A 22,487-nucleotide genomic window follows, 5' to 3' on the forward strand; every position below is an offset into this window, starting at 1 on the left:
GTACATCATGTATATATATTTTTGCAAGATTGAAATCTGTCTTTATTCCTCTTGCACTCCTGAAACTAATAAAAAAAAGTCATTCAAACAAATCGATTGGCCGTCAGTTTAGACTAAACCAATCGAAGGAAATGAAGGGGGGGGGGGGGCACTCTTCAGTGGTCCCCTGTTTCAGAGAAGTTTGGTCGAAGGTTCTTTTACCAACATGCAATAAAATGAGAAAAGAGGCTTGAGTTTAACATTGTTTTCGGGCCGTCAGAAGCCAATGACGTATAACCAAGGTCAATTTGAAAGGGGTAGGGGCGGGGGCACTGGGGCTCCTCGTTTTACGGTGGGAGGCACATTAATGTATCAGTCAAAGTGCCAATAAGACATGTTGAGAGGGGGCGTGGTCCCGTGACCACCTATGCTACTGGAGGGTTGCCCTTCTATGGAGTTATCGAGGGCCAATCAAACGAAACCCCGGCCCACAGCCACACCTAAGGCAAGACAAGGCAAGTATAGCTAGCTGGTCAGAGAGCGCACAAAATTCTAGTCAGTCGATTCTGAACGGCTTTTCACAGGAAGTTGTTCATTCACGTGGCCTACACAATGGGCAGAAGTAGCCCATTCATTGACGTTACAGAGTAATCCTATCTCAAACTTCTGGGCCAAGGTGAGACTTAGGCAAGTCTAATTCACGTATTTCAGTCAGCGAGTCAGTCAGTCAGGTACAACGAGGACTATAGGCCATTATCATGTTGCGGCCATTTGGATTTTCCCCATTCAAATCAATGTAACCAAACCGAGGCTGGAAGGAAAAATAGTCTGGTTCCTTTTTGCACAAAAATCATTATCATTCAGTGCTGTTATTGGATACTGGGAACATGAGTGAAATGGTGGCAGCATGATAAAGGTCTATAGCTGACCCCTCTGGGACCAGCACACAAAAATTTAAACACTGATACTTCCTGTACCATGACGTACATGGGTCAACCTCGATCCCTACGATTTCAAATCATCGCTCGCTTGATCTGTTATTCTTATTAGAGTGCAGACTAGCATTTTTATTCCATGTTGAAAAGTTATGTAGGCCCTACATGTACTTCTTTTCCTTTGTAGCATGTATATTTCATGGAGAAATAAGTCACTGAATGCTCCAGGTCATAAAACGAAAATAGAAACGTAATATCAACAAAAGGTGCATAAAAGTTGTCTGAAATTTCAGACACGACTATATTTTTTACCCTTTTAGTCAAAGCATGATCGGGGTAGTAAAAAAAGGAAGTGGCTATTTCGGGCAACGTGTCTAGCTAGGGAGCCATCACTTCAGTCACTTCGGAAATTCAACAGCAGTTTGTTACAGACAACCCCATCAGTCCAGAGAGAGAGAAAAAAGAAAGAAATCACAACCGACTCATTCGGAGTCAAGAAATGGAGTACGTAAGGTCAGCACGGGCCACCTCGCCCCAGCATTGAAATGTGCTGATTGACGCAACGGCTTGAGAAAAGTCGACCTATACCGTGGATAGGACAAAACCCCGACCGTGTTTAGTAGCGGAACACTCGCGAATAGGTGGCGGGATATTAACACAACTCAGCGGCGACTCTTTTTTGTAAGAGTACCGCTCGTCAGGTGAAATCCACACTTATGATGCGATTCACACCGAAGTAAAAGGCGGAGGACAAAAATTAAAACCCACTCGAGTTGAGTTTGTGTGGTGTGTTGCCAAGGTATTTCAGCCGCGAATTAAGGCCACTTCTTCGGCTTCAAGAATGGACTGAGATGTCGGAACAGTGCTTGATGGAGACCGGACAGCTGAGGGCGGATGGATTAAACGTCAAGTACTCGGTATCTGGCCACGTGTAACCCATTGACTTGTTGTTCAACATGTGGAACCAACAAGATAACGGAAGTCTTCAATGAAATGATCGTTCGAAATAGAAAACAAACTTTACGAATGAGAATATAAATAGCCTGGAAAAGACAGGGAACTTCTCAAAACTGAGTTTGGACGGTTGACGGCCGAATGACAGTTCCGACTTCCCGGGGACATTCTTCAGTCTCCATACATTGCCATACCGTTAATTTGACAGTAAATTAAACTCCAACGAAGAGATTTTAAATTGCCGAGTGTGCGTGTCACATCTGAGCTTCGTGTGCTATTTATCGAGGCGAGTTTCTGAAATTGAAGCTTGGGCCCTACATCGAAGTCGGTCGGGTACTTGTCAGCACTTGAGCGAGACTGCACCGGGAGGATATTCCCTTGCCCACCGCGCACCGTTCCCCTAGCTCCCGCCGATAGATTGATCACCGTTCCGGAGCGGCGCTGGATCACTGACCGGGGGACAAGTCAAGAAAAGCTCGGCGGTGCGCCTGCAACAGCTCAAATATATCCCCCCTCGAAGAAATCAAGTATCGATAAACGCTGTCCCACTTTTTTGTTCTATTTAAGTCCCCTTAATTGTGATTTTTGTCGGCCGAGTTTGCCGGACTTCCGCAAGCACTTCAAGATTTTGAGAATGATGGTGCGTAGTTCCAGCAGTTTCGTCGTGGGTCTTTTGTTCTTTCTCATTCTGCCCACAAATATCATCGGACTCTGGTGGTGAGTACATGTAGGCCTATCAGTTCATTTATAGTTCTTCCTAAATGATGTATCATGGTTTGTTTTGCCGATGTGTTCTAAAGCAGACGAAGTTTTCGGTTCAAGTTTAAGAAATACGTTCTAAATGCGTATTTGATATCCCCCCAAAAATGAAAAAAATGGAGGAATACAGTTATGGTCATTTTATGATCCTTTTGATTGAAATCTCCCAAAACTGTTGGCAATGTCAGTAGAAAGAATGTACTATTCCCTCAGTTTTTTGCGGCATGCACACACAATCCTGAACATTTTCCCTGTTGGATTTAAAATTGGTTTGAGAAATTGGACACTTCAACAGCTTCAACTGTGCTCAGAATCCTCTAGAACAGCTAACACGGGCAGTTAGCAGGATACTGAGATAAGGTGTTCCAACACAAAAAGTAGAGTTCTCGAGCCCTCCCCCTAATCATGCTAATATCTGCCCTATTACGTTCAAAGCAGGAACTTTGTTTGTTTGTAGTGTTGTGTTTTTCAATAATATTTATCATGGTGAATAATTGCAGAAATATTAACAAAAGTATCACTCCACTGCCAAATTATAAACAAATCCTAAGCAGTGCATGGTTCAGGTTCAAGGAATTTCTCTAAGGTATTCTAGTATAAAACTCCAGGAAAAACTTCGTTAAGATCCCGGAGACAACCCAGCAGTGATTTGTGATCTGAATACAAAAGGCTTTGTCATAATTTGATAAAGCGGTATCACACTGCGCAGGTATTATACCTGTGAGTCTGCATGCAGTGAGTAAGAATATCATGACAGGACAGTCTAGACAGCAAGTCACAGCATTGGGAATCAGCTCTCATAACTTGCAATACATTTTGTCAAAGTTGTGTCAATCATACGGTTATTTCTTTACAACTGATATTTAAATATTTATTGCTTCAGGTATATCCGTAGTCTCATTTGTATCTTTGATCACTCTCATTGTGTTATTTTTGTTGGATGTTTGTCCATCCATTAGATATTCTTTAAAGTGTTCAAGGAAAAAAATGACAGCCTATTGTTGAAGCTTGTTGTCACTTGTCATGTTATTGTTAAACAGCAATCAGATGCTTCGTGACTGGTCTTGTAAATTATAGTCGTGTAACACAGTGTGTTTGCTGTCCTTTTTTTTTGATGTTACGCTATAAATTCCACTGATTACGTTCAAGGATAACAGATAAACTATTGCTTCTACTTGGACTGGGTTTAATAATAAGAACCTATCGGCCCCTGGCCCAAGCTCAAGTCAAGGTAGATGATATTTTCGGCTTTAACGTTTGTTGCTTTTCTGGACTCCGTGAGGCGGCAATGGCACTATCATCAACTCCAAACTTAAAAACAAACAGTGAATGTAAATGTATGCTAAGTTGATTATCAGCAGCGATCAGCTCAACGTCGGAGCCGTTTAGCATCACTTTGGAAACCATAAAATGTTTCGAAATTATTTTTTCTCCGGTGTCCTGATAGATCAAGGCCTGGTATAATAGATCTCACCGCGGTTTCACAAGCACGTCAACTGATGATAACAGTCGGAGGAAAGGGGGGAGGGGGCCTTGGAGCCGGGGCCATAAAAGTTATCGGTCTCTGGGGACCCAAGGCGACATTGTTTGCAGCCTTACCCCTTTGTCTGTTGGCATGTACATGTACTTTAAAAATTACCATAACAACTTCACGGCGTCATATAAAAAGGAAACAACACCGTAATCAAATCAGATTAGTTTTATAGCGGTGGCGGGTCTCTTTTTAGTGCCAAAATGGAATACACAGCAGGCGGACATAAAAGTCATGAAATGGTAAACACGCCGGTTGATCGGATGGTGCAGTGTGCACTTTTGGTGGGTCTTAAAAATGGCATGTATCATATTCATGAATTGTAGAAAAAGTAAGACTGGCTCTTAAAACACAAGATCTGGAGGGTCGGTGTCTGTTCGTTTTGAAAAATTCTTTCAGTTACTTGTCTTGCTCGTACCATGCTCGTACTCACTGTTTTTTTCTCCCTATTTTGGTCATTTCCTTGCAGAAATCCGTCACGGATAACCCATCCAGTAAATTAATGTGGCGTTTTTTTTTCAGGCTCTTTTGTTTCTTTGTTGACTAATTTGGGTTGTTGTTGTTGTTGTTGTTGTTTTTAAATAATTCTCATTCAGAATTTTAACATGATCTTGAGAGCACTGATCCTGACAAGTTTACTTACGCTTTTCCCTCTGGAATTTAATAGTTTTCAAAATTCGTAATCCTAAAATGCATTATATCTGTCTTTAATTCCTTAAATGGAAGTTTGGGGAAAAGGAAGAAATATAGAACTGATTCATATTCGTTTAATGAAGTCAAGATCTGTAATGAAGATGAAAGGCCAACGTGGTATGCACGTAACATGTAATTTATTACATGTAATTTATTACAAAATTATGATTACCTGTTTATTTTTCCTCCATGGATTAACATAGCAGTCAAATTTTCCATACGGTTTTCAACAAGTATTAGACACATGACAGTAACCAACTTGTACCTTATCTCACTTTATTTGCAACGTCACTCCATGTCATGGAAAATGAAATGATATTCATAATATTAGCGCCTTGGGCATATCCCGAATCGGTGAGTCATTCTACCCATGTCTCGCATAAGGGATGAATTAAGAAAATTGCTACCCTCGAAATAAAAAGAAATCACAAGAGATACATAAATTCATTTCTGTATCAGGTAATGCGTCCAAGCATGATAGCTTCATGACCCAAGTGAATGCAACGGGCATCAATGTTTAATCCAATGATAACGGCTTATGTTTTAGCAAGAAGTAGAAACACAAGCGGTGTGGCGTATTTGACGACCTTACGCAATAATGCGGCGGTCATGCTTGAATATAATACTTCTCCGGAAACCAGTCTGCTCAATTTCTGTCATCGGTGGTTGCCGTTTTATGGCAACTCAAAAACAACTGACTCATCATAGCCCCCCCACATATCAGCTGCCGAAGTTGGGCCTGGGTAAAATCGAATTTCACGGCTGCTTTGCAGAGGCGGAGATAGGGGGTCGTGTAGCTGTGTCCAGGTAGGCGTGGCGTGCTGGGGGAAAGGGGTTGGTGCGTGCATCGATGGTATACAGATTTGAAAAGGGGTGACACAAGGATGCAGCCATTTTCAAAACTTATTGGTGCCAAGAAAAACGGATGCAAATTGGCGGATTTCCAAACGGCAATTCAGCTTTAGTCTCTCGGTACTATTACTAAGCCACTGCCTTCCTTTTTGTTCTCTCAAATACTCACCACAAAAGGGGAAAATCTCGGTTTTAATGCTTATGTTAAAGGTAATATACATTTGTTTTTGCTGTCATTTTCAGATATGGATGTAATTGGGGTTTACTTAGTATTTTATGCCAGATATATTTGTTACACTGACCTGTTTAAAGTTTTGTGTTCATAGATGCTAGGAAAAAAATGTTGTTCTTGTAGTCTGGCTCCCTGACCCTACGTCAGACGAAACGGAGCAATTTGTAGACGTCGGGAAATTGTCTGGTCAGGGAACCAGACTAGCTGGCTTGCACCCACTTACGCCACAGATGTGTAACCGATTACAAAGACAATATGGACTAATTACATTTGGTAAACTTGTGGACAGTATTCGAAAAACGTCAGGTTTTTTTCAAACGATGGTCGGCCGACCATCACGTTGGAAATTGTTACCAAAATCCACTTTTCTGGAAAATGGCAGCACAGCATAAACTTTTAATGAGATAATCTGTCATCTTGTTTGCTCTGTTATGTATAAGTTGACTAAAGTAATGTAACTAATCGACTTCTTTTGGAACACCTATCAACACATACCCACGAATGATTGTAGTGAAGGAGGTGGTATATTTTTGAGGTCAATAATAATTCTTTATTTACCTGAACGGGATTCTTGGACCTAAATGGATGGAGATCATTTAAAGTTTCGATTAAAACAAGACAAGGCGAGCCTAGTATAGTGCCGGTCCCAGAGCACATAACATCCTTTTCAATTGATTCAGAATGGCTTTTAACTGGAAGTCTTGTCATGCATGTGGTCATACACAATGGGTCAGAGGTAGCCCATTCATTTGACGTTACGGGTAATCCTATACGATAGCACTGCGCGGAATCACAAGGGTCAGTCAGTCAGTAAGTAAAAGAAGCCTTGATTTGAATTATACGGAATTCAAAATAGTGGAGTTCAATTGATCAGTCGGTCGGTTGATTGGTCGGTGTGTTTGTTTGTTGGTAATTCGGTCGTTAGTTCGGGTTGTATTCTTTCATCAACCGTACAAGTTGCTCATGCAGCCATAATGACACATGTTCTCCTTTGTGTATAATTATATTGTGTACAGGGCCGTTGGCAGTCCCCTCAACCTCGACCCCAACAGCATCTGCCGACGCTCCCGCAAGCTCCGGGGCAGCGGCAACAAACAGCATGACATTTGCCGGCGGGAGCCCGAGATCGTGGACGAGGTAGTGAAGGGGACGAGGTTGGCCATGAAGGAGTGTCAGTACCAGTTGCGGTACCATCGCTGGAACTGCACCATGTTGGGGAACTCTTTCGTGAAGATCCTCAAACAAGGTAAGAGGGAGTGAAATATGACATGGACAAAATATAAATCTAACCTGCAAAATCCTAAATTTGGATTCAGTCCGCCGGTGTCATGTGACACTTATAATTACTCCTATGAAATCTGGTCTATTTTACCTTATATGGACTCTTGCTCCAACACGTGACCTTTTCTTGTACACTGCCTACTGAGGCATGCGCAGTACATCCAATGGGCCCGTATTTCACGAATCCAAATTTCATGCCACACCGGCCGTAAAAGACAAAATCGAAAGCCCAGTTTGTTTTATTGCCAAATGAAAAAGCAGCGTGTATTAAAACATTATTTTTTTAATTACATTTTAATTGATATCAGTTAATTTCGTATTCTGAATGTTTTAACTTATTCGCAATCAGTTATTTTATCGTTGCAGACTACCAGTCCGATATTATGGCCTCTTAACAATTAAAATTGGATTGTGATTCTTTTGTGGCACATTACACTCTAAAAACAACTTAGTCAAATTATTGTTTTTCCCAGTTGTTGAAAATTGACTAAGATTTAGTTAAACATGCAAAGTTTCATTGTACGACTAGAAAAAGTAGTTGGATTTGACTCCAATTTTAGTTATTTGCGTAACTATTTTTCAATACTGACTGGGACATTCTAGTCAGATTGACTGGTTTTCAGTTGCACCCAGCTGACCCTGAATGGCTGGTCAATTTTAACTGGTTTCTAGTCAAATCTGACTATTTATTTTGTTGAGTGTATGAATCCATCTCTTTTTGCCTTTTGTTTATGTATTTATTTGATTAAATGAATGTCCAGAGTAAAGTGGTTTTGTGCATTCCCCAAAGGTATACGTTCTATTGTTAATAACCCACTATACTCAACAATAATAGTACGAGTGTTACCCTCAAATGCAGATTTAGACAGGACTTAAGTTTCCATGACAAAAACCAAGAAAATGCCTGATGTGTAGGCCCTACATCAAACAAAATCTCAAATATGAGATAAAATCATAGAAACCCAATGCTTTTCTTTTCCTAGTAAATGCTTTACACTTGCCATGAATTTAAAGATTGCATCCCATCGTTACATCGAAAAGGGGAAGTATAAGAACCCACAAACGCCACGTCCGTTTTCCCAAGCCTGCGTAATTTCATTATTGCATATTTGTCTTGCCTACGTCCTTCAGCTCCGCAACAGTTGCAACTTTTTTTTTGCCCGCCAGCCAAGTCGGTGCTGCACGGAGACGCGCGAGTTTGGGCCCGGGCGTGACCTGCACTGTTTCCTAATTTCGGGAAAATTACCCCGGAATGTTTGTAATTTTCGGGACGACCTTTCGTGTTCGTCAGAGTTCAAGGCAAAAGCTGCTGTTGATGCTGATACCATATAAAGTTGGCTTCTTTCGGCCCGCTGATAAGTTGGCCGAGAGACGATTGGGGTGTTATTTGTTGACTTTGGTCTATTTTGGTCCGTTTCTATTTTCTTTTTTTTACGGATTTTTTTCTTAAGAATTCAAATGACCTAATGTCCGTCTGCCCTGTACTATAGTTGCCAAAATAGCCACAAAACCGAAATTATATGAGTCGAAATGCTTTGTGGTTTCCCTTCCGAATATCTTAACAAAGAAAACATTGTTCTTGTTGCTGTGATCATGAAGTAAATCAAGAGCCCGGATTTAAAGGGATCATGCACAATTGATATCGAAGACAGATGGACAGCCACCGGGCTATGAAGTCTAACTAGAGGTAAAAACTCTGATGCTTTATCATGTATATGAGTAAAGTCACTTAGTGGCCACCGTGGGAAAATATATCCGGCACAAAATCAAGATGACGACGTTGAATACATTTTTATTTTGTCAAATGAAAAGTAATTACATATTTCATTATAATTTCATCAAAAAAATGTGTAAAGCGTCAGCATCTCAGACATCATGTTGACAAATTACCCGACGAAGTTGTGTGTACCATTAATATCTTTTGTTAATAAGTATTATCTGAGTAGAAATATCTGAGTGAGTATAAAAAAAAATACGGATTACTAATTCGTGAACGAAATTGACTGAATTGTGGATTGCAAGTTTCCGTCTGTGCCCGTTCCTCAAGGTCACTTCCTGCATATAAGATATAGAGTCTCCATGTTTCTTCTTGGCGTGACGCATGTTGGTTCTTTGTGGTGTGGATGTCTCTCTCGGCTTTGCTATGATTCCAGCATACCTCAGGCCTTATCAGCTAGGTATCTTGTCTTCCTGCGATGATGGGAAATCTCATTGCCTCATTCGTGACGAGGATGCGGCCACCTTGAACTGGGGCCTTGATGTCTCGTATCAGAGGTTGCGTGTAATCGTCTTGTTGAGTCTGGAGACAAGACTATAGGCTCCCATAGAGTTTCTGAGTTTGGGACCCGTTTACATGGCATTGTGCATGGTAGAAACTTATTCAACACGCGCGTTTGTCTTGCGTTATAATCTTTGAGGAAAATTATGTTGGAATCTTTTGTTTTAATTTTTTTTTTTAACTTGACTTTTTCTTGAGGTTTACAGCCGTGTTCAGCAGCACTAGAATAATCGGAGCAATTCTTTTAGAAGGTAACGATATAGGCCTAATTATACATTTTGTAGTGTTTTCAGTGTCATTGAATTCTCAGGTGAGCAGTAGGCAAAAGAGAAAGATAAAACAACTAGATATTGTTGGCACTTGTTACCTCGAAGGGAACCGTACTGAAGTACACTCAACCAAAAAAGAAAGTCCCCCTTAATACTCAAAAACTACTGGTCACATCTTGCTCAAACTAGACTGATCAGTACAAAAATTCCTTAGCAATCCAGCCATACTCTTTGTTTGGCCCAAAACATTCATAATGTGTACAAAATAATGCAATTTATGACAAATGGTACCGAAAAAAGTTGCACTTTTGTATACGTGCAAGGTAAGTGTGAACCACAACTTGCACGTATACACAAGTGCAACTATTTTCGGTATCGTTTGTCATAAATTGCATAAATTCGTACAAATTATCACTGTTTTGGGCCAAATAAAGAGTATGGCTGGATTGCTAAGGAATTTCTGTACTGATAAGTCGTTATTTGAGCGAGAGGTGCTCAGTAGTTTTTGAGTTAGACAAAAAAGTATTGGAAGGGGGACTTTTTGGGGGGTCGAGTGTACATATGCTGGTGTTCTTGAGCAAGACATTTTACTATGATACGCTCTCTCCACTCGGGAACACCGGGGTGATTATTGTGAAGCGTCGAGACTTTGGTTTAAATCGATATAATAACGTCACATTATTAGTGGGCGATTTCATGCCTAACGCACTGTTCTAGTAATTCTGCCCCGTCTTTGTTTACCTCCGAAAAGTTGATAATTATTTGGCAGGCATTTCCAGTATGACTTATGATGGGAAAAAAGGGGATTGACCTTAGCATACCAGCAACATCAGCATATCACAAGACGAGTGGGATACTTCGCGCGCCGAATCATCTGTTGGCAATTACGGAACTCAGATCCGTGTCAGCTGCACGCGTCCCTTTGGTCGGCAGCAAGTTTGCAGTTGCACTGTGATGTAGCTCAGCATTGACCGCTTGGTGTATAACTGAAATATCCCACATTGAAATATATTTTGAGCGGGTGAGGGCGCTGAAGCAATCCCATTTTAAAGGGTACTTTTTATTTTTAAGGGGGTTGCTTAATTCAAACGAGATCGAGAGCCAAGTAGAGGAACTGGGCGTTTAAAAAACACACATACAATAAGTTACGCAACAGAGCGCAACTATAATTGTCACACTGCACTGCGCCGTCAAAATAACCCGTCAACAATTGAAACCAACACAATGAATGGTTCTTAGGTTTTAAACTCGAACGTAATTGTAACTAGTGAAATAGCCTAGTGGTTAAATTGCTGACCCACGAGTGGAGAGTCGCGGGTTCGATCCCGCACGTGTCATTTTAGTTTTCAACACGCGCTGTCCGGCACTTTCTATAAAGGATTTAATTTCCCGTCGTAAAATACCAACTGTACCTTAGCTTAATCGGTAAGCACTGCGGCTGGTACTGTCCGTGAGTTCCAGGTTGGCGCCTTCGTACAGGTTCAGGGCATGTGGTCCACTCGGAGGATCAGGGCTTAGGGTGCCGCCCTGTTCCTCCCTTAGCTCTTTGCTTTTACATGGTGACTGGCCCTCCGGGGTTACATGGATGGACAGGGAAGGAAGTGTGTATTGGTCGGGACCCCCGAGAGCCCGGAAGAGAACTAAGGGATTGGCTGGGGCATTGTTATGGCTCAGACCGATCCCTGAAAGCTTGGCCAGCACATAACTTTTTGATTTTTTGTATCCTATATTTTTTAAAAACTTTGGTTTAGTTTGATATTTACATCTGCTCGGCAGGCCTACGGAAGTATTAAAAACAAAACAAAGGTCTATGTAATAAATCAATGAATTTTTAATAATTGACTATAATCAAAACGAACTTTCGTTCGATCAATATGTCTGTACCATTATTAATGTCGCAATTTCCAACTGATGTAAGAAACGCAGTATGCAATATTGTACCGGGCAAAATAAAAATGTATATTGTAAAATGTTTATTATATGTTTCAAAATAATAACTCACTTACGCTTACTGGCCACTCGGGGGCCAGGGCTTAGGGTGCCGCCTTGTTCCTCCCTTTTACATGGTGCCCTCAAGCGGGCCCTGAGCCCCACGCCGTTAGGCTTCGCACTCGCATTAGGTCTGATCAAGATACTCACATGTACAATGTATGTACCATCCCCACGCCCTTGATGTCAACAGGCTTTTAGAGCTTGGACCTATACCAATTTGCCCTGGCTTGATTTGTACAGTGCTTTGTGCTTTAATAGCATGAATTTTGTGTCGGTGGCGGGGGGGGGGGGGGGGGGAGTAGCAGGGCTATAACGGAACATGGTGCTTAGGGCCCACGAAACACTTAACCAGGGCCTGAAGGGCATTGCTCTAAGCTTTCACCGGCCAGACCAGACGTATGGATAGGCCCAATCGGACGGTGCGTGTAGTTCACTCCAAGTTCACTGCGGTGCTGATTGTGCCCGGAGGCACATTGTGGATTTGTTACTGTATCCACAGACCCGTACCCCCTCACGCTGTGTTCACTGTTGCCGGTGACACGGGCTCTCGCCGCGTGTTGACCTAGAAAACCCGCCGGTGTGTCATCAGCCCCTAGTACCCGGGCATGCGGCGCGGGCCACGGCCTGTCGATGGTCGGCGGCCGCCAGGAAGGAAAAAAAAACTTCCAATATTTATTTATTTTGTCACGACCGGCCGATAATAATGCACGTTATGAAATGTTGGGGACCATGTTTGATTGTGGCTAGGGTTGTTATCGTGGCTTTGACAACCCATACCACATCAAAGGTGGAATGAATTTGGATATCAAAAGGCTGGCCCATTTAAACATTATACTACGTTTTAATCAGTATTTGAGTAAAGACATATTTAGCTGCTTTTGTTCGGGGAGGGGGAGGGGGAGGGGGAATCCCTCATCTCCACCCCACGGGATCACCTCTCCATTGTTTAAAGGGAAAATACAACATTTGCAAACATCGAAAAATAAAACTACCAAGTTGTTACGAAAAACCTTACAAGGATGTTGGTAAATGACAGTCTAAAGCATCTTGTAAAATTATGGCACCTGGTGTGAAGTCATTTTCAAGAAAATGGTATTTTTGTATACATTACCAGCGGTGGTCGGCCGACCACCGTTGGAAAAACCTAACTATTTTTCAACTACTGCTCCAAATGTACTAAATTTTGTTTGCTATTGGTTACATGTTCATGAACGGGTGCAGGCCAGCTAGACTAGTTGCCTTACCTTACAATTTTCCAGCATCTATAAATTGATCCGTTTCATCTTTAGTGGAGTCGGGGAACCAGATTACTTGAACATGTTTGCCTTTCTTGATTTTTCCAGCATTCCCGAACACAAAACTTCAAACATGTCAGTGTAACAATATTTGATCTATTATACTAACCCCTCCAATAGTTCATTTCTGAAAATTACAGCAAAAGCCAATGATGTACATTCCCTTTAACTTCTTTTCTCCAAGAAGTTGAATCGGGATCTGTAACATCTTTGGATTAACTATAATTGTCTTTTTCAAGAATTTTTTTTTCAAATTCAGTTTCAAGAATTTTTTCATACATTATCTTTATTCAAAAAAAATAACTAGAACTATTTTTTTAAATTTAAAACTGAAAGAATGGTAATAGGGGCCTAATGTTTAAAGAAATCGTAAAATGGTATCTTCGTGGAAAAAATGAAAATTTTTTACACGCAATCCTTGATGTAGGTTCATATGTTTATTTTTGTTAGAGTTGGAACTCTTTGATTTCAGGTCATTTCACGATTCATTTCGTTTCTTAATAACCCAAAACAAACCCGGATTATAGGATCTCTCCCCGTCTGCAAAGAAACCAGTATCATGAGATTCCAGACCACCAAGCCAGCTATGATATGCATCCTTAATAACAACATTCCCTCTGCATATTTTCTGCAGTAATGGAATTGTCCATACCAGTGTTCCTCGTCTGTCAGCGGCCGAGCCTGGCCGATGACGTACCGTCTTGTCACCGGGGAGAAACGACTTCCCCTCCCCGGTGTTGTTTCGCTCCGCGATGGGTCATTACCGTCCCGTGTCTCGCAAATTTAAGGCCCTTCTTTTGGACTTGCACCAAAAATATCTTCATTTCTACACATTCCTGCATTTCTATGCATTCCTACTGTGTTATTATTTCAACATGTGATTTTTTCCCCACTTGGATGTGAACTCGTTTCGCTCGTTATCAATCTGTAATAAAATAGGCATGTTTATGGATTATCTAAACTGTGAATGTTTGTGACTTACTTAAAGAGGTGATAATTATATCGAGAGTTAAGTTTTGTTCACACATTGCAGTATATCACTGACATACATTCCTGTCAATTTCATTTTTTTTTTTTGGGGGGGGGGGGGGTAGCATGTTTTTGTGGGTGAAAGTTGCCACGCCCCAATGGATCGAACTTCAAATTGTACTACTTCCAAAACCCGCCCTAAAGCTTTGTAATTGTAGGAATTTGTCAGGTCAAATTTTTTTGGGAGGGGCAAAACAAATTTTGGTCCCCAAAATGTGTGTCCAAAAAATAACGGCGTGGGGTTCGCTTAAGTGCAACGAAAATGTTTTGGATTCTAGATGCTCTGTGGTGCGATCGGAGGCAATTTCTGACCACTTTAACCAATGTTTTTTTAGGAAAAGATGGTGGTGTACTCATTGCCTGCCTTACTTGCGAAGACACTAAAAAAAAATTGGATTCGTTTTTTTTTTTTGGGGGGGGGGGGCGTGGCCCCCTTTGGCCCCCCTGGATCTGCCCTTGTGTCAGGTGAATAATGCAGTGCAATAACTAGCTTGCCCCCCCCCCTTACAATTTTGGAGGAGGGCAAAAATGATTTATAAAAAAAGTGAGTGTCCCCTCATGAACACCCTCCTGGACCACAGGTAAGCCACTGCAATAATGGATAAAAACAATCGATAATAAATGTAATCAATGTTGTAAATTGATTGGATTTGTCGCTTCAGACACTCCGGAGACTGCCCTGGCCAACGCCATCACAGCGTCCGGTGTTGCCTTCACTGTGACCCAGGCCTGCAGCCTGGGCGACCTGCTCCAGTGCGGATGCGCCGAGAGCACCAAGACCACGACGAGCGAAAGCCCCGGGCCGGACGGCAGCTGGGAGTGGGGTGGCTGCGGCGACAACATCGAGTTCGGCTACACCAAGTCCAAGGAGTTCATGGACACCCAGATTAGGAGACGGAGCGACGTGAAAACACTGATCACGCTGCACAATAACGAAGCAGGTCGAATGGTAAGTATGAGACATCGTCTGTAAAAAAAAAATCATGTACTGTCAGTGCTATTTTCTAAAACGGATTTATTTTATTGCGATTTTTCTGGCGAAAACAGGACAAGGTAAGCCTAAACACTGTAAAAATACGTTTGTCATTTTGACTAATTAAAATTAATCCTGAACGGTGTCTCAAATGACTAATTTTTGTTAGTCCTGTGACTAAACCTCCTCTTCGTTTTTTAAAAATTCTTTCATCCATTTTCTGTTAAATTATTGAAAATTTTAAGAATAAATATGTTACCAATACTTATTTACAGACAATGCGATGATAATTGACGGCTTAAAACTTAATTGTATCAAATAATGTCCATTTTTGGAATTGCGGCCCAACAATAATTCAGTTCTTGCAGGGCAGACTGGTTCCCGCCGCGATGTTCGAATAAAAAATGTGGGCACTGGGAACAAGTTTCGTTTAAATACAAGTTGAACAATTTCGTTTGAAGAAAAAAAAAATCGAATTTGTTGAAGAGCACGAGAAGTCACCTTAATACAATGAGCCAGTTCGAAATTCCGACTGCGAAATTCCGATTCCGACAACATATTTTTTTAAACTTCAAAATTGAACTGTCTAATTTCCTTGGTACCCTCTATGATCGTACACTCTTCTACTGATTTTGGTCAATCACATTGAATAAGAGGTGTATGCAAAAGCATGTTTGGTACAAAAAAAGAGAGATAAATTTGTTGATAATGATTATAAATTGATCTGAATTATCAATTGAAAAAGCCTGCCAAGTGTACTGCATAATAAAACTGTTCATCCTTATCAGTTGAATCACATTGCCCCAAATCACTCATCGAAAATGCCACCCACAAAAATCCATCTCGGAGCGCGGCAACTTCAAGCGAAACGCTCCACGTGCTCAGGTATTCTTCCCCTTGTTCAATTCTCCAAAAACCTACAACTCTTTTGACCGATTATAATCGGGCGGAATCACCTGCCATATTCTGTACACAATGTTGTATCGCTTCGCAACCCGCTCTGTTTGTTTGGGCACTCATTCACAACACAAAATCTCGAGAGTTTTTGTCCGCGATCAAAAAAGACAGCATGGCTGTTTTTTGTGTCTTGCCCATCGTATTAATAGGATCTTCCGGATTAACATTCCGAGCCACTTGATCTTTATTGGGATTGAGAAGTGCTCACTTGTCTAGGGTGTGTGCTTCGAAATAACATCCTCCTTAGGGAAGCTCTCATAGCACAGAAACTCCATTTTTCTCCTGATTCTGAAGCAGTTTCAAAACAAGTCGGCCTTTTTTTTTGCAACGAGCACAAAAGCTACTTCATACCGATTTGGACAGATGTACTTATCGGGTAAATTGGTCGATAAAGTACTTTGTTGTGAGCATGTAGCATCTTCTGGTGAGCTTTTGTATTGAAGATTGTTTCTGTTTTGATACCTGTAACCAAGACAAAGTCATCTTGGAGCACTTCCTTTTGAAATACCGCGTCCAAAAAAGTGGAGCTTAGTTCAAAACAGTTCACAGTTGCCATGATATAGGTTCGTTGCTAAATCGGAAACTTTCTATTTGGACAGCGACTTTTTTGACAGGTGTGTCGTAGTTCAGTACAATCGTACTATTATGTCTATGGCTTGTAAATTGATCGTATAATCCTGAAATAGTGACATCTCAATTCCAATAGTGATAGGGCCTTTATCTATTTCCAGAGGTACCAAGATAACAGATGGATATCTCGATTAGAAATCGAATTGAAGACCATACATATCTAAATGCCACCCATCATCTTGTGTGATTCGTTCATGTTTGGTACAAACTGATGGACTAGTGGAAATAGATTAGAGAATACAAATTAGTTGAGTTGACACAGTTTAATGCTTTTTATATAGGTCATGAAAATGGGTTTAGAGTGATTCCCCCTCATTCCACTATAATGTGGAGGATCCGTATACTTAAACGTCAGCGTTCTTCCAGGCATTTCGGTGAAATTATAGCACCGTTGACAAACAAATTTCTCCCTCAGTTTACACTATTAAAATCAACATGTGGGTGAATAGTTTTGTTCTTTAAAATTTCTCTTTTCAATCGGAAAGCGGCACTTGTAAAAGTACAGGCACCTCAATCGTCATTTGGTTGTATCTGTTCCATCTTTCTTTATTTATTGAAATAATTTATTGGGTTCGGTGTACTAAACATCGACTTTTGCCACTCGTCTTACGGAGGGATTCGTTTATCATAAATAACATTTCAGTTCGTCGACACAAATCAACCGGGGTATTGACGGAATTTATGGCTCCCGACCTGTTCCACATTAAATTATCCAGATCAGACCAAGTTGTAGTTCAGTGTGGCCCCTCTTTGCATGCTCTGTACTGAACAAATATTCCGGATTCGGATTGGCGCCCTCAAGGATAACAAAAGACAGAATGACCACGACATGTTATGCAGGGGCGGATCCAGAAATCAGATAAGGGGGGAGGCTGACATTTTTAAACAAGATATTCAATGCTTTATGATACAGCCGCAGTTTTCAATCATCTTTAACACAGCACACCGAAACAACGATTTGTTTTATATATTGGGCGAGGTTTGGCTAAGGGGTTATACCTAGATCGAGCAAAATCGGGGAGGAGGGGCGTGTCAGAGGTTCAGCCCCCCCCCCCGCACTTCATACTGTTAATATTACAGATACGCCTTCAGTTGTCCATGCCTACTTTGAGGATCAGACATCCACGACGTGCAGAGCCACGGTAGAACGTCTGATCCTAACATGCAAATTGTATGAGACCCCGCGCTCCAGTCAATCAGAGTTGACTTTAGAATCGGTGATGTCATTTCGATCAAAATTGCGGACTAAGCTGTGGATTGGTCAATTTGGATGCCATGTTTTTGTCATACAACAACAGGTTAGGGAAGACCCGATAGCATGCGCCCGCTGAATGTTGTTTTGCAAAATTAATCGGCGAAATCTGCTCGCATATCATAGACCCTTGCTGTGCATGCAAAGGGATAGATTAGGGTATACATATACCAAAGGCGTTGAATTAAAAATGGCATTCTGCGTGATACTCTTGTTAGCGAAACCGTACTGTACCTTTTGGGAGAACTCATCTGAATCCAATTCACGATGATGCATCGATTTGTCACAATCGAGCGTGTGACTTTTTCCCCCCAATTCAGACTGTGATGGTAAAAAAAGTGTCAGTCCCCGATGGTTTGTCCGTGACAGCCACTTATAAAACAATTTGAATGTCTCGTAATTTACCCTCCGAATTGTGGCACGATCGAAGCCTTTGTATCCACCAGGCATCAACATTCCCCTCCCCGAAGAGCGGGTTTGTTTAGACTTTCGGTCCTGGGAAGTTGTCATAAATAAAACACGCCTTACAAGACAATGTCTGGGGACTGTCTGTCGACAATATACAATGCGCTACTGCGTGCACAGCTCGGACCAACTTGACAAAATCCAATGCCAAGTCCTTGACGAGAGTTAAACAAGCCAAGGCAAGCCTATGAGCTCGACCCAGACTGATTTCGGTTGATGGATTCTTGGTATTCATCTGAGTCATTATTGTGGGCTAAGTTGAGGATTGATGCAAGTCTAACTCACAAGTGACAGCTACAGTCAGTGAGTCAATCACTGAATCAGTCGGAGAGAATTGTATAGACCTTTATCATGCTGCCACCATTTCAGTCGTGTTCCCTGTATCCAATAACAGTACTGAATGATATTTTTGTGCAAAAAGGAACCAGACTATTTTTTCCTTCCAGCCTCGCTTAGGTTACGTTGATTTAAATGGGGGAAAAAATCAAGATGGCCGTAACATGATAATGGTCTATAAAGAGGACTGTAGGCTTGCTCTTTGGGACCAGCAAAGCTATTTATGGGCCAAGGTGAGACTTATGTAAGTCTAATTCACAAGTACCAGTCAGTCAATGAGTCAGTCAGTGAGTCAGTTACAAAAGCTGGCCCCTCTGGGAGTGACAAACAATTTAAAGGTCTGCCCTTACCCCCAAAAGATCCTTCTGAACCATCCAGGGGCTTTGGATGATTGTGTAGGGTACTTGTACGTGTACTTGTTGGCAATCGATGCCCTTTAAATTTCAAAGTTCAGGTACGGAGTACATGCCATTTCAGTTTTTCTGCACATTGGATCAATTTAACGGGAAACCTGCCCGCATGTGGGAATTAGGATTAACTTATACCATGTCTAACATTTAAGTGAAACATCAATTTAAAAATGAAAAGTGTTGATTCATCATAATCAGTCTAGTTGTTCTACAAACTGTAAACTGTTAAGATAACTGGGCCTCTGTGAAGTATCATGTTACACATTCATCTCTACTATGAGTTGAATTGTTAATATACCATGTTACATGACCTAATTTTGCGTATTATATTGGTGCCAAAAAAAGCAGGCGAGAATTTAGGACGAAATTGACAGTTGCTCTATAGCCATAAATTCATCCCTCGTTCTTAGCAATCGCCACTCCGAAACTCTCACTTCGACCTTACTGAAGTGGTATTCAATTTTGAGAAAGACGTATTTCCGTGGTTATTTCAAGAGCTTTGGTCTGCAGGGGAGACAGGGTCATCTCCCGTTAAAAGAAATACGAGCAGGAGGGAGAATGGTACCGACAGACCAATTGGATATTTACGATTTGTTTTGGCTTTTCCTGTATACGAATGGCGCCTGCGTTTATGCGTGCATCTCTAGATCGGACATCAACCCCTTTGAAAGGGTTACGATTTTCCTCCTGTTTTTTTTCTCTGGTGGTCCAATATCCACGGACATACCAAAGCCGAATGTGACTGCAGCCAATATAGAAGGATCTGGAATTGTCTTGTCTTTGTGTTATTGTAATTGGAATTTGAAACTGAAAAACAATGATTAAAATTTGACTTAGCATAGTCTCTCTTTCTTTTAGTGAATTCAAGTTCGCTCACACTGCAATAACCTGTCTGAGGTTCTCCTGGTCAGGTTTTTTTTACCAGCAGACCAAGGTTTGCGGCTATTGAGAACATTGGGCATTGATGTTGGGACGAAAAATCATTCGACAGTTAGCAGAATTTTTTAATTGATTAAATAGGGAAAATGAAACTTAGGTTAATATCGGTTCATGGGGGAAACGAATTTGGTGCGACATCACAAGCATTTCCTTTGAAATTAGACAAAATGTTTCAAAACTAGTGTTCCCAAAGCCTACCGGTAGTCATTTAATGTTTCAATAATTGTCACTTTGCTATCTTCAATTTGGATGAGTTCTGTGTTTACATAGGCCCCTATACCTTAAAATAGTGTTACAGATTGGTACCTTGTTGCACACAGCAAGCTTGAAACCAGTCTAAATGTTGCATTTTTTTCTTGAAATGGAAGCAGCTGCTAAATATGGGACAAGGGTGATGCATTTGCATATTCTCAATATTTTGTATTCCTCTGTTGCAGACGATCAAACGTTTTATGCGGCGAGAGTGCAAGTGCCACGGCCTGTCTGGTTCCTGCACTCTCAGGACGTGTTGGGAGAAGATGCCCTCCTTCCGCGAGGCCGGCACCCGACTGATGGACCGGTACAAAGGCTCGGCCAAAGTCACGGGCGGAAATGACGGCGAGACGCTCATTCCGGAGGACTCGACGATCAAACCCCCGACCGAACTGGACTTGGTCTACTCCATGGACTCGCCGGACTTCTGCGAGCCCAACCCCAAGACGGGCTCCCTGGGTACGGAGGGCCGGCGGTGCAACAGCACCTCCATGGACGTAGGCGGCTGCGACATCTTGTGCTGCAGCAGGGGCTACGTGGAGGAGACCGTAGTCTACCAAGTCAACTGCCGCTGTCGGTTCCACTGGTGTTGCGAGGTGAATTGCGACAACTGCACCGTCCAAGCTACCATTAACAGATGTAACGGCTACGGCGCCCTATGAACCAACTCGGGATGAACTGGCATACGATATCTTCGCTAGCACCGATCGCCCTATCCTATAGTCTCTAGTGTGATTTCTAATTAAAGTCAAACAAATTTGTGGCGGGAACGTAAAGGATTGTGGATAGCTTACCAAAGTATTCCCTGAGAGCGACGCATGCGCACGCTGAAGGGGTTGAACCTTCTGTCCAGTGAGAACTCAGAATGAAGACACTGCAGCACCGTAGCAGAGGGCGGTGGGTACGAGCGAAAAAAAAAATCAAATTTGCGCGCCAACAAACCTTTTTGGTATCCCGTTGGCCGATTCATGTCCTTGCTCTTTCCTTATTTTCACAGTCTTTTCGAATGTGGCGTGTTTCATTTTGTGTTATGGTAGTCTCCCGTCAGCTAGACTAGGTCCGAAGTCTTGGCAGAGTAATAACAACACAAAGCATTCTTCCATACTAAGTATTCAGTGACCACAGAGTATACTGGAAGGGACTCGTATATACCTGATCTACTGCCAGCACCAACTCAAAACCATACAATCATTATTCAGTGCCTTTTTAACGTATTTTTAATTCACTTCCCGTGCGTAGCACGGGCTTATGTTCTAGTGCCTATACAGCAAACTTTTGTCAGTAGCAATACGTTCAGTATTTGAAAAAAAAGTGGTAATTCAATTGTTTTACAGTATTAGAGAAACATCTTAATAGCTCGACTATTTTAACACTGGTGAACATTTGGCACGCAGGCCCTTCAAAAGAAAATGTGTGAAAGCTGTACATATGATGATGTTTAGAGAAACACATGAAAGAGGCGATTACTATCACTCTGCTTTTAATACTAATTTTGTAAGATGTAACATATTTTTATATCACTGAATATAATTTTGTAATGTCTAAAGTATATTGTTCTTATACATGTATTTAAAATGCTTTCAGAGTCTCTTAAAATAGTGGCGAATACTTTTAAGGATTTAATTACAGTTCTTGCTAAATTTGCCTTTGAAGAATATGACCAACAGTGCCTTATTTTTATTTCCAATTGTAATATATTTGCATCAGATTTAACCAAATGTAATTCATTGTGTGTTTCAATGTTTGTGCATGGTAATCAATGAACACGGTGCGATTTCCGTTAAAAAACAAATACATTTGTTTGTTTCTTTCAATGCCAAACTGCGAAAATGTTTTTTTATTAATAAATAATTTCAATATTCACCAACCAACGAAGGACACGTTATAATCCAATTTTAATTTGAATGTATCTGTTAGCGCATCCAGGTTTACAAGCCCTGGGGGGGGGGGGGGGGGGGGGGGGCTGGGAAACAATAATTGTAACAGTTTCTTTGCAAAAGCGGGAATTTTTTTTTTAAGAACAAACAAATGGGCGGGGGAGAGAAAAGGGAGGAGTTTCAACGCACGTGCAATTCAAGTAATTGTGGTTTTTGAATGAGCCCTTCCGACACCAGCATGCATACCTCTACGGGCGACCAGAATATTGCACTAATGGTCGCCCTAGAGGTATGCATGTTTGTGTCTTCATCAGTAC

The 22,487-nt window shown here is 41.5% G+C and overlaps 1 protein-coding gene across 2 annotated transcripts; it reads left to right on the forward strand.

Annotated features, from left to right (window-relative positions):
• The first annotated feature begins 1,289 nt into the window (after positions 1 to 1,289).
• LOC119721262 (protein Wnt-6-like) lies at positions 1,290 to 22,130 on the forward strand. 2 transcript variants are annotated; one of them, XM_038191253.1, is made up of 4 exons: positions 1,290 to 2,585; positions 6,952 to 7,181; positions 14,742 to 15,028; positions 20,479 to 22,129. In XM_038191253.1, the coding sequence occupies exons 1-4, from the start codon at positions 2,503 to 2,505 to the stop codon at positions 20,953 to 20,955; spliced, it is 1,077 nt and encodes a 358-aa protein (XP_038047181.1). In that variant the 5' UTR covers positions 1,290 to 2,502; the 3' UTR covers positions 20,956 to 22,129. The 2 variants fall into 2 exon arrangements, with proteins under 2 accessions (XP_038047181.1, XP_038047180.1); XM_038191252.1 differs by lacking the exon at positions 1,290 to 2,585 and adding an exon at positions 5,485 to 5,658 and having other exon boundaries at positions 20,479 to 22,130.
• The last annotated feature ends 357 nt before the right edge of the window (positions 22,131 to 22,487 follow it).

This window comes from Patiria miniata, unplaced genomic scaffold, assembly GCF_015706575.1.
Source record: "Patiria miniata isolate m_02_andy unplaced genomic scaffold, ASM1570657v1 HiC_scaffold_13, whole genome shotgun sequence".
Taxonomy (NCBI): domain Eukaryota; kingdom Metazoa; phylum Echinodermata; class Asteroidea; order Valvatida; family Asterinidae; genus Patiria; species Patiria miniata.

Excerpts from the sequence above, each read along its gene's own strand:
- LOC119721262 (XM_038191252.1), top strand. The coding sequence starts at position 5,528 with ATGGCAACTCAAAAACAACTGACTCATCATAGCCCCCCCACATATCAG. Across the intron at positions 7,182-14,741 it reads CGTGAAGATCCTCAAACAAG|ACACTCCGGAGACTGCCCTG; the intron begins GTAAGAGGGAGT and ends TTGTCGCTTCAG. Across the intron at positions 15,029-20,478 it reads ATAACGAAGCAGGTCGAATG|ACGATCAAACGTTTTATGCG; the intron begins GTAAGTATGAGA and ends CCTCTGTTGCAG.